The 10998-nt window shown below is 53.1% G+C and overlaps 1 protein-coding gene across 4 annotated transcripts in view; it reads right to left on the bottom strand.

Annotated features, from left to right (window-relative positions):
• Positions 1 to 249: 249 nt before the first annotated feature.
• Positions 250 to 10998, bottom strand: part of CSNK1G1 (casein kinase 1 gamma 1) — a 111512-nt gene continuing 100763 nt past the window's right edge. For 3 of the 4 annotated variants that reach the window (XM_054213919.1, XM_054213920.1, XM_054213921.1), the window contains 2 exons: positions 8284 to 8390; positions 250 to 2865 (listed from right to left, as the gene is read on the bottom strand). In XM_054213919.1, coding sequence (XP_054069894.1) covers positions 2811 to 2865; positions 8284 to 8390 — 162 coding nt within the window. In that variant the 3' untranslated portion in view covers positions 250 to 2810. Of the gene's footprint in view, positions 2866 to 8283; positions 8391 to 10998 lie in introns of those variants that run through there. The other variant, XM_054213922.1, reaches the window with a different exon arrangement.

Below are 10998 nucleotides of genomic sequence, written 5' to 3'. Positions count from 1 at the left end.
TGAGCATTACCAGCATGCCGTGGGGGGACAGTCCTCCCCTACAAACACATCATCGTAGGATTAAAAGAACATCGTATCTCCAGAGAGAAGCGGTAGTGGGTCACGGTGAAATAGCTTTCAAACCGACCCACTTAAACACAAGGTCAGGAAAGTTTCTAAACAATCAAATACATTCACTTTAAAAAAACCCAAAAAACAAACAAACAAAAAAAAACCAAAAAAAAATTAAGAACAAAAACTGTTGAGATGGCCCCTTTTCCCCCCCGCCCTCCCTCACCCTGCAAACACTTACATATGCTGCAACTACAAGCTGCTCCTTGACTGGAGGCAGCGAGGAATGACCAAACACGGCAGGAGATGCAGAAGGAATTGAGTTCTGGTGACAGGCACTTAGTGGGGCTTAGGAGGGCAGCAACAGAAGTGTCTCGGGGCCCGGCTCCATCTGCAGTGGGCAGGACGGCTCCCCAGGGAGCGCCTGTGCCCCTTTCCCCCCTCCCAAGACGCCAAACCATGGTTTCCTACAGCGGAGAGGGGAACGCCTGTACCAGAGACACTGGGCTCCTGGGGGCCACTGGCAGCAGAGGAGTTTGAAAAGAGAAGCGTGGAACGTAGCCACAGTCCCGATCCTTGCTCTGGCAGAAGGGGACGAGAGGGCGAAGGTGAGCGGTCCCCTTCCTGCCCTGGCCCACAGCATGGCTGGAGGAAAGCGCTTTGCAGAAGGAGAAGGGGGGTGCACACATCTCCCGGTGGGCATGCGAGTGAAGAGCTCTGCGCCTCCCAGCCGCGCTCGTCAGGATAAGGCGTGGAGAGAACACAGCGGAGAATGGCGAAGAGACGCCCTACGGGGATCCTGGCAAGGAAGCGAGACCACACCAGTGTCTCCCTGCTTTGGGGATGCAGGAAGAGCAAGGCCAGAAGCTCCCTGCCCAGGATGATCTCCTGCACCCTACACCTGCTTCTGCCCAGCCAGGGGAACCAACCCTCTCGTGAGTGCTGCTTCACGAACTCCAAGCTACGCAGATCGTCATTAAAAGAATAAAAGATAATGAGATCTAGTCTCTCCCTTTCATCCCTTCATGCTGTCTGGGGAATGTGCGGTGACCCAGGCCCGAGTTTATGACAAGCGAAGTTCCTCAAGTGAACAGTCCCAGCCTGGTCAGGTGTCACACGTGGAAAGACAAAGTACAAGGAACCTATTCACAACCTCCCCAAAAGCTGCTCGAGTTCTCCCAGAGCCCTGCCACGTCTGCGGTAACGCCTGGGCAGCCTCAGCCTCCTTCAAGTCTGGAAATGCTGCAGCAGGATGCAAGTTTTTTGTTGTTTTTTTTTTTTTGTTTTTTTTTTTTTTTTTAACATGTGTGCAAAGCGCCCCAAGCCCTTTGCTAGTTATTGGTTTGGCTCAAAAGCGGTGTGTGAGAACCGTGGCTTCTCCTGCAGGCTGCGATGGCGTCCCACGTGTCCCAGACCCACGCTCGCAGAGAGGATGTGAAGGCTATTCCAGTCAAACCTATCTGACCTTCATCTGGAGATGAAATCAGTGTTAAGGCAGTGAAGTATCCTCTCCCCTGCTGGGGAAGCTTCGCTCCTGCTAATGCTTTCTTGCGGAAGGTACGTGTTCACAACCACCCTACCAGAGGGATTCGAGAAGGCTGCCTGGTTGCCCACACCAAGGAACTTGGTTTTGGGAAATGCTTTTGGGAAACAGCTGCCTCCCCATCACCTTAATCCAGATCTACCTCTTAAGCCAGCACAAACTCCCCCGGCTCAGCAAAGCTGACGCCGCTCCCTCCTGCCAACGCTGGGCTACAGCCTTGTGTCTCCCGGCCAGTTGGGTCAGGCACGGTGTAGGAAACCATGGTAGGGACATTCACCGGCAGCTAGGAAGGGTGATTGAAAATTCAAGTATGCTTTCCTCAGCGCATGGCCCAAGGCAGGCGTTGGGAACCCCAGACTGGCACGAGGGTCGTGGGGATGTCGTCGACATCCCCACTGCAGGGCATTCTTTGCACCCCACCGTCTTCCCAGCTGAATGTCTGTCTGCGCTGGCACCATGTGGCCACGCAGAGATCCACAGATACAATGTGCATCTGTAAATGCTAAAAATAATAAAAAGTGCAACGACGTCAGCTTCTTTAAAACAATCCACATTGCTCTGTTACCGTCAGAGGAGGGAGGTGTCAAGGGAGCCGGAAAAAAAACCTAACTGGAACAGTAGATTGCAAATTTCTCACAGCTTGCACATTACAGTGTAACTGTTCCCAAGGAGCCAAAAAGGGAACCTGTCTCTTACAGTCAGGCCCTTCTCCCAGGCAACTCTCCTGCCCGCACCGCGTCCTCCTGCCCTCTCGACAGCCAGTCGAGCCTACTACGGTATTTCTTTGCTTAATTAAGGAGGGAGGAGGACGGAGGAGCAGAGAGCGCAGGGGAGGGGGGGAGGAAAGTGAGCAGGAACTAAGCACAGTCCTCAGGTTTGCGTGAACGATGCCTTCGCCGTAAACAACGGGAAGGAGGGTCAGCCAGCCAGCCCCCCTCCCAGGGCGACCAAGACCTGAGCCAGCCACAGTCCTGGTCCCAAAAGGAGCTTCAGGCTTGGAGTGAACGAGGGCGACCATTCAGCGGATCCACCCCAGAGTGGTTTGTTTTGGAACGTTTTCTTCTTTTTTTTGGTTTAAAATGTCACTTTTTGTTTTGTTTTGTTTTTTCTCTCTTCCTCCTATGCCTCCTCCTCCCCCCTAAAGAGAAGCCCCTTCCAGTGAGACAGGGCAGGAGCTGCAGGCGCAGTGGTCCCTGCAAGGCCCAGGAGGCACCGGTCACTTGTGACGCTGAGCCGTCTTCTTCCGTTTCCTCTTAAAGAAGCAGCAGCACCTGGGGCACAAAGGACAAGGCAAGTTAGCCCCGCGCCCGGCACCCCGGGAAGGTCCCCCACCACCCTGGGCTTCCCTCTGCTCAGCCGCATGCAACAGCACCTCCGCGTGCCCGGCCCCAGGCCCAGAGAGACCCGCCGTCAGTTGGAAAGGTCGGCGGATGCTGGTGGATGGCTGGCACCACCAGCCTGGTCTGACCGACCAGCAAAGGCAAGTCAGCTGCACGCTGGAGGGGGGGGTCCCACTGCCCAAAGGCTGTGGGTGACAGCGGGGTGCAGCCCCCCTGAGTGCTGGGAGCCGGGCTGTCTCCCTCCCGAGGCTCGACTGGGGCAGGAACACAAGGAGCCATCTAGGAAGGCGGGAAAACAAGGATCCAGATGCTCCGTTTCCTCTGTCCGAACCCCGGAGGGAGCGGACTGGGACAGCGAGCCCTGGCTGCTCTTCCCAGCTACAAGACACACGGTTTTCACCACCGTTCACTAAAAGACAAGTTCCAAAGAGACCTCGGCTCAGGGACCAGGTTTCTTTACTGAACCTTTCACAATAATCAGAGCTTCCACCCCACATAAATCATTCAGTGCCGATATGCAGAACCCCTGCTTCTTCCCCCATCCGATGCAAGGGAGGTGCGCAGCGCCTGGGGATTCTGGGAAGCAAGAAGGATGGATAGTGGAGGCTGAGGTGGGGAGAAAAACGCCCATCGCAGCTGAACCGTGACGAGTGGTGGTTTCACTTGTGGGATACACTGAAAGCAGTCGCCCAGGTTTTCTAGTCCTGCTGGCTTCCTACAGAGTCACTCTGCATTTAAGGCACATCTACCTTTCTAGCCCACTGTCAGGAATCCCCTGCACAGAAGAAAGGTGTTTGTTCTGTGCGAGTTCTGCTCCTGAGCTACGTGTCTTTCTCCTTCTGCCATTACAGCCACCTCCAGAGAAGCCTGGGTGATGCCTGGACCACCGTTTCATGCTGGTGGAAGGGACGCCTGGCTAAGCAGCAAGAGCGGATGTGAGTATGCAAAGACCATTTTTTCCTACAAGCATCTTTTACCAACAGCCAGACAATAAAACTTTCAAAAAACACTGTAACAACTTCTCCAAATTATTTTCCCTTGGGTCCTTCGTGGCTCTGAAATGTCGGCATTACACTTCTGTCCTCTCAGAGCTGGAGGAACAGATTTGTTCTCACTCGCACCCCAGAAAGTGCTTGTCCCTGGATGCACGAGCCTTTCTACGGGGTGCAAAAGTCATGGGTGACCACCGCACCCCCGTGAGCGAAGCCTGCCAGCACAGACCGTCTGCTGGGGAGACTGACACCCTACAACATGGAGAGCTCAAACAGCCACAGCAAGAGGGCCACCTCCCACCACGTGTTCCTCTGGCCTGCACGGACTGACGACCAGGGGAAGTTAAACGTCCCTGCTTTGTCTTTAGATTCCTAAACAGGCCCAGTTTGGAGCTGAGCTGAGAGAAAACGCAAAGCACTTGTCCTTGCAGGAACACGGGCTTGGAGCGACCTGTGAGGATTCCATCACTACCCACCCAGCCTCATGTTTGCAGCCTGAAGCACCATCCAACCCAAGCTCCCCCGCACGGCTGGCACTCTCACCCCCCCGCCCTGGGACCAGTCTCGCATTTTCTCCTCCCAGGCCATGTGCCACCCTCTCCTGTTTTAACCTGTCACAGTATTTCTCTCCCACAGCAGCCACCTTCCTTCATGACTTGGGCAATGGTGAGTAAAGGGGGAATGTTATGGGGAGAGAGGATGGAAAATGCATGAGTTATGATTTCGCATGCAGTGGATAAGGGAAGAAGAGGGCTGAGCAGCACTCATTTCCTTGGGCACCGAACAAAGGGAGCTGACTGACTCCTGGCTGTTTTTCCTTGTGACTGTCTTTTTAGGCTGTTACTCAGAGGTCCAGGGAAGGGTTCAGGAAAGGAAGTCCTGGCAGTTCAGACAGGCAGAGGCAAAACACCAAAATAAAATAAGGCAGGCTGACAATTACAGAACGTGATCTCTCTGCATGCAGACAATGCCCAAGAGAACAGCCCCAGACTACGACATACAGAGAAGCCAGAGATGCCAGAGGTATCGGAGGCAATGCCTATGGAGAGCAGGGCAGAGGCGGTCAGTCTCCCATCCAACAAGGATATTCCTCGCCGCACACGGGCTTTGTCACCTTGCTCCATAGCGATTCCCACCCATCGGCCCTCCCTGGGACCTACAAACTCCTCATCTGAAACTTCGCTTGGTCCTCTGCTTACTGGGCACATGGATTCCCCAAGGCGCATGGGAGGGAGGGCACACCTCCATGGGACACCTTGAGGCTGGGACACTACAGCTGAGACTTCAAAACCCTGATAAGACCGTACATGTGCCTAAACTGGGCTTGGAGCAATGCTACTCCCAACCCTTCCGCCCCTTCTCTCCTGGAGAAGCCAGTTCACCTGCGCCTTTGGCTGGCAGCTGCAGGGTTTTTGGAAAGGAGCCGTCTCCCACCCACCCTCTCCAAACAGCCCTATAGCTGGGGCTCTGTCACTAAGGAGGACTCCATGGACACATCTTTCCATCCTCTCTAACGATACAGGCCCGTGCTTCTACAGAGGAAACTCTCCGAGGAAGCGACTGGCCCCCTCCCCTCACTGGGAATACCCAGTGCAGAGTTTTCCCTTCGTAACCGTCTGCATGAGGAATTCCTGCGAGACGCTCGGCAAGCCTGGTCCCGACTCTGCCCAACTCCATTAGACATCATCTGCTCACGGACGTAACAGTTTGGGGGAGATGGTAAGCCAAATAGAAAAGGATTAAAATCCATCTTTTGCATCTGCCAGTTCAGAGATCAGCCGAATTGCTCGGCCTAATGCGGCCGCTCAGACATAGCCCACACCCTCCCCAATATTGCATGTGGTCCTCAGCACGGTCCTAACATTAAAACAGCTCTGGGTTGGCTTTGACTTTGTGCCTTTTTAGGGTTTGGTGGGTTTGATTTTGCCAACCCCAGTCTAGTCTGGTCCGCTCCCCCTTGCATGTGGACTGGAGAGAGGGACTCACCACAAGTTGAGCATTTTCAGGCAGCTACAGAGAGTGTAGAGAAAAAACACAGAAAGGAAGAAAGAGCAATTAGTTCACAGAGGTGGGATGAAAGCATGTCACTGCAGCCATGCAAACATGCAGTGCAGACTGGCAGACACACACCATGCCTGCCCACCGCCCGCCCCCAGCCCTCATACCACCTCTGCCCTGGCCATGGCGCCGCTGACAACTGCCACCTTCTCCAGGGTCTTGAGGTCTCTGACAAACACCCCCTATTTTCCATGAAGGCCCCAGGAGGTTCTTATCTGGGGTGGGATCAGAAAGGGGCTCAGGGCCACCAGGAGAGGAATGTGCTCTTGTCCCCTGCAGCTCCAGCGGCAGAAGGGCCACATCATGGATCTACACCTGGGAAGCTGCCCTTCAGCGAAACCCTTCAGGAGCTTATTATCTCCAGTGTACCCCAAAGCAGAAGCATTTGCACAGCTCCTCTGCCTGCCGGGAGTGCCAGGGAAAGACTTTTCTGCTATTGCATATTGTCTCGAAACACAGAGCCCCACCTCTTTCTAGCTCTTTCTGGCCCACTTTACTGCAGAGCAGAATCCAAAGGTCCCTTTCCCTCCGCGTATATCTGAGGGGATTTATGATCACAGATGCAAGGGAAGATGAAGGCAAGCCCTCCCTGTGGCAAGCGGACTACGCTTGGGAATTACAAGATACCCCAAACCTGTCAGTGCAAAGCAGCCTGTGCTCTGCTTCCCACCACCTCCAAAACCCATTTGAGGCCACACAAACAAGGGCTGGAAGGAGACAACGCAGTTCCACACATCAAGAGACATGGCTTGGGCAGCACAGCCCTTGCACGCCCCCTTTCCCCTGTCCCGACACCTCCCCTGTACACAGGTGTGGGCTCTGGACCCTGGCCTCGCTGAACAAGGCGCTGCAGAAACAGGCTGAAGGGGCTCCCATCTTAAAAGCTGGCTCTTCCTTGCACTGGGTCGTTGCATCGAGGACTGTTCAGGGTGGCAATTTGCCCCATCCTTCCTAGGAGCAACCCCAAGCCACGTGCCTGGCGGGGACCCACTTCAGTGTGACCAAGACAGAGCCTGTGACACCAAACTGGTGTCCTCTGCAGGCCACACCACCCATATCTAAGAGGAGTATGGCCCAATCTGCAAGTTGGACCCGAAGATCACCCCCACCTTGCCGTACTTGGTAAGGATCCTGTACCAAACCCCAGGCTCGTTCCTTTGGCTGGGAGCAGAAAGTGTATCTGTTGCTCGGGCACGCTGCTGCCAGGATGGCGCCCAGGCCAGCTACCAGCAAGCCAGACCACGCACAAGTGCTTCCCAAGGGGCAGAGGAATAGACAGCAGAAGACCTTCTGGACAACGAGCACTGGTTTCAGACTGACCTTGTCCATCAGCACACCCTTTCTCACGCCTGCCAGTTTTCCTCTTCACCCTCCCACAAGCCATTCCTAACAGAGGTTCCCACAAAGGCTGAGACAAATAACATGGGACAAGCAACACCAGTGTCATCCAGTAAAATTAAAACCAGGCAGCCGGGCAACGTCACAGCGCTGACCAGCTCAAAGGCAGCCCCGGGGGCTATTCACCCCTCGCACGGGGAGTGCTGGGATTACACTGTGACCTGCTAGGGTCCTGCTCTAGTTCAGAGGCAGCAAGAAGGTCCCATGTTGAGGATCATGCAAAAAAAAGGTGACATGATGGTGCCAGATGCAGCACGTGTGCAAAGGAGGCCAAAATAGTCAAAGCAGCAACTTCGTACATCCGTTCTCACTCGTGACTACAAACTATGGAGGAGAGGTCAGCTCGGAGGGAGCACGCTCTTCCCCACAAGAAGGAGGGCCGCTTCTGGTTTCTCTCACTCAGCTTCTGTTGGGCTGGACCAAGAGAATTCCCAGAGAGAACTACCTGCAAGAGTCTCTGCAAGAACCATTCTGGGTACCTGGCATCCACTTCTTGCAGCCAGAAATAAAGCATTAAGTTTCCGACCAACAATCTCTTCACTGAGCTGTGCTCAAGCTACTCCTACACTCTCAGCACGAGAGTACAGTGCGTTCTCCTTTTGGAACAGGGCACGCTCACCGGGATTCCTCAATCAATTCACATTATTCTGGTATTTCTGCTACTGTCTATCTTGCAATACATGCTCCGAGTAAGAGTTACGTTCTCCAGCCACGACAAGTGTAGAAAAGAAGCAGCAGCAGCAGCACTGAAGGCACCATGCACAAAAGCAGCAATATGCAAGGAAAAGGGCACGGGACACGAGCATCGAGTACTTCACCACAGGTAAACATCCCCACTCGTTTCCCAGGAGGAGGATTAATGACCACACCAGTGGAAAGCCTGTTTGTAAAGCAAACGTACTTAGCTTCCTCCACCACCTCCACCTCTGCCTGCGCTGTTATTGGCGCGTTGGAGTGTGCCCCCGTCGGGTCATCCACATTCAGCTCCCCGTTGGTCGAGCTAACCACCTGCAACACAAATGAATGCCCTGTTAATGAATGCCCTGTTCACGAACACCCTCTTGCATGTGATGCGGCTCCACCCGCCTGGACAAAGGATGCTGTGGGAATAGGAAATTTTCGGAATAACTTCTGTTTGCTCCTGTTTCTTTGCACCCTCTTAGCAAGCTGTCAGATTCCTTGGATGCCTTTGAATCATGTGCCTGGTGTGGAGAAACCAGCCGGTTCATGAGAACAGCAGGCAGGGGACTGCTCCTGTGTTCACTAATTCACACTCCTGCGCCCAGCACAGGTCCTGTGTCCTTAGGAGGCTACGCCACTTTGGGAGGCGCAGCCACTAGTGCAAAGACTAATCGACAGCCCTATATACACACACAAACTCTATTATGCCAATCGTTTTCTCCTGACACTTTTACAGGCGAGCGACTCGGAGCCTGCCAGTGCCGTGGGAAGAAGTCACTCCAGAACCCCCAGAATCTCACGCCTTTTCTGGAAACACAGCCAGTTTCTGGAATGACACCCAAAAGCTATTGATACTGTCTCTTATCTCTTTTTGCTTCAAAGCTGACATGATGGCTTACTTCAGCATCTCCATTATAAGGATGACCATCCAGATCCCCAGCTGCCAGCAGCTCTGCACTGGCCAGGAGAGCATGTAATTTTCTGTATAGTTCATCATTTCTCTATTGCCACAACCACCACCAAAGCAGCCTGTACGGGACCGAAGTTCAGCTGGCCCTTCCGCACTCCATCTGGAAGGTAGGACAGGCTCCTGCTGTGAACACCTGGAGCTGCTCCTGGCTCCAGAGCTGTGATGACACATGGTTCCCCTCCTGCTCCACCTTTTTGCCTTTCTACAAGGTAAAAGGAGGTGTCTCCCATGGGGGGTGTGTGTCGAGGTGCTACCCAGTATTCCTGGTGGCTCTGGATGGCCTAATCACCAGAGGTGAAGGGAGGGAAGCCACTGAAGCAGATGCCCCCTCACTATTAAATACATCTATCCATGTTTGTTTTGAATACTTAAGTTCTACCAGCAACTGCTGCTTCTGCAGATCAAGTCCCATGGCCGGTCTCTGCCAAGACAGGTCAGGACTCATCTCATGCGGTTTTCAGAGCTCTCCTTGAGTGACAACGCCTTGGCTCCTCTTCACACCTGCCTTCCCAGACTCATCACACTATGGGCCCACCCAGGTTCTTCAGACCCTCACACTTCCCACACAACTCCACAAAATGCTAGCACTTAATTGTGCTGTTTCCAGTGATCTTCCCACACTTTCTCCAGCTACTTGTTAAACTTCATTTTACAAAAGGCTCTGATTTTCCTCCTCATTTTTACGTGCCGCCACTTCATTTTGATGTGGCAAATTCAACCGTTGCCTTAAAGGAAACGGCCACCCGAAGCTACTGACCTCCCGAGGGTTCAGCATGAGCTGGGGCATCTGCTGAGAAACAATTGAAGCATCTGCAGCCCAGCAGCCACGCACAGCAGATTTCCTGTTCTTGGCTGCAGGTAAGCAGAATTGTAATGCTTACGGTGGCACATACAAGCTTGTAACTGCTCAGGTAGGCAACCCTGCCAGTCAAATTCAGACTAGGACTGCCTTCTTGCTGCAGCTCCTCTGGCAGAGCACTCTTCGTGGGGAGACACAGCTCATGCTGGCTTTGTGCAAGGAAACTATTCCCCTTACATAAAAAAAAATATGAATAAAAGCACCTACTCTGTACTTACTGAGAGCTGAATTCATAGAATGGTTTGGGTTGGAAGACTGTTGGACTAGATCATCTAGTCCAACACCCCCGCCGTGGGCAGGTACATCTTTGAGGGTGCTCAAAGCCCCATCCAACCTGACCTTGAACACTTCTCCAGCTTACTGTCTGTTCAAGTCTGAGGTCAGAGCTATACATACAGTAGTTCCTCCTTATCTTTCAGTTTCATTTTACTCAGTAAAATATCTTTAAATGAAAAAAGGAGCATGGCTTAATCAAGCCAAAAAAAAAAATCATTGAATCCAGCCAAGTATTGGGAATAAGTAAAAATCTCAACCTAACCTGCATTTCACCTAGGGGCACCCTGCGCTTCCCATCTCCTCCGCTCGGCTCTGTCCCGCTCCAGGCACTAACCCCCGTTTCACCAGAGCCAGTTCTCAAAGTGTTGTATCTGACATTAGAGCCAGCTCTCGCAGGCAAACCCCTGCCCAGTTCACCTCGCCAGCAATACTAGACAGCTCTTGTTTGCTGGAGTGACTCTTCCATCTCCTCTCTAGCACGGGCAGCCATCTTACTCTGGCAGCAGAGGGAGAAACTCCCTTAGCGAGCCTGAGTGACAACCAGAGGCAGGTAAGGTTTCATAAATAGAAACAGTCTTTTCAGGAATTTAAAAATTTAGCTGTGGTGGCACCTTTAATGCTGCCTGGCCCTGTTGCACATCCTCTGCTCATCCACCTTCCGCAGCAGGAATTTGACCAGAGCCTCACCTATCAAGCCTGAACTGGAACAGCTCAACTATTTTCCTAACATTTATGGGGTTTATAGGCAACAGACCTTATTTCAGCTGCCTCTTACTACCTAAGAGCATCCCCAAGGATGGGGACTGGCGATCCCAAAGTGGTGCCCAGTG

This window comes from Rissa tridactyla, chromosome 9 (assembly GCF_028500815.1).
Source record: "Rissa tridactyla isolate bRisTri1 chromosome 9, bRisTri1.patW.cur.20221130, whole genome shotgun sequence".
In the NCBI taxonomy this organism is placed as follows: domain Eukaryota; kingdom Metazoa; phylum Chordata; class Aves; order Charadriiformes; family Laridae; genus Rissa; species Rissa tridactyla.
This window is presented reverse-complemented; position numbering and strand designations above follow the sequence as displayed.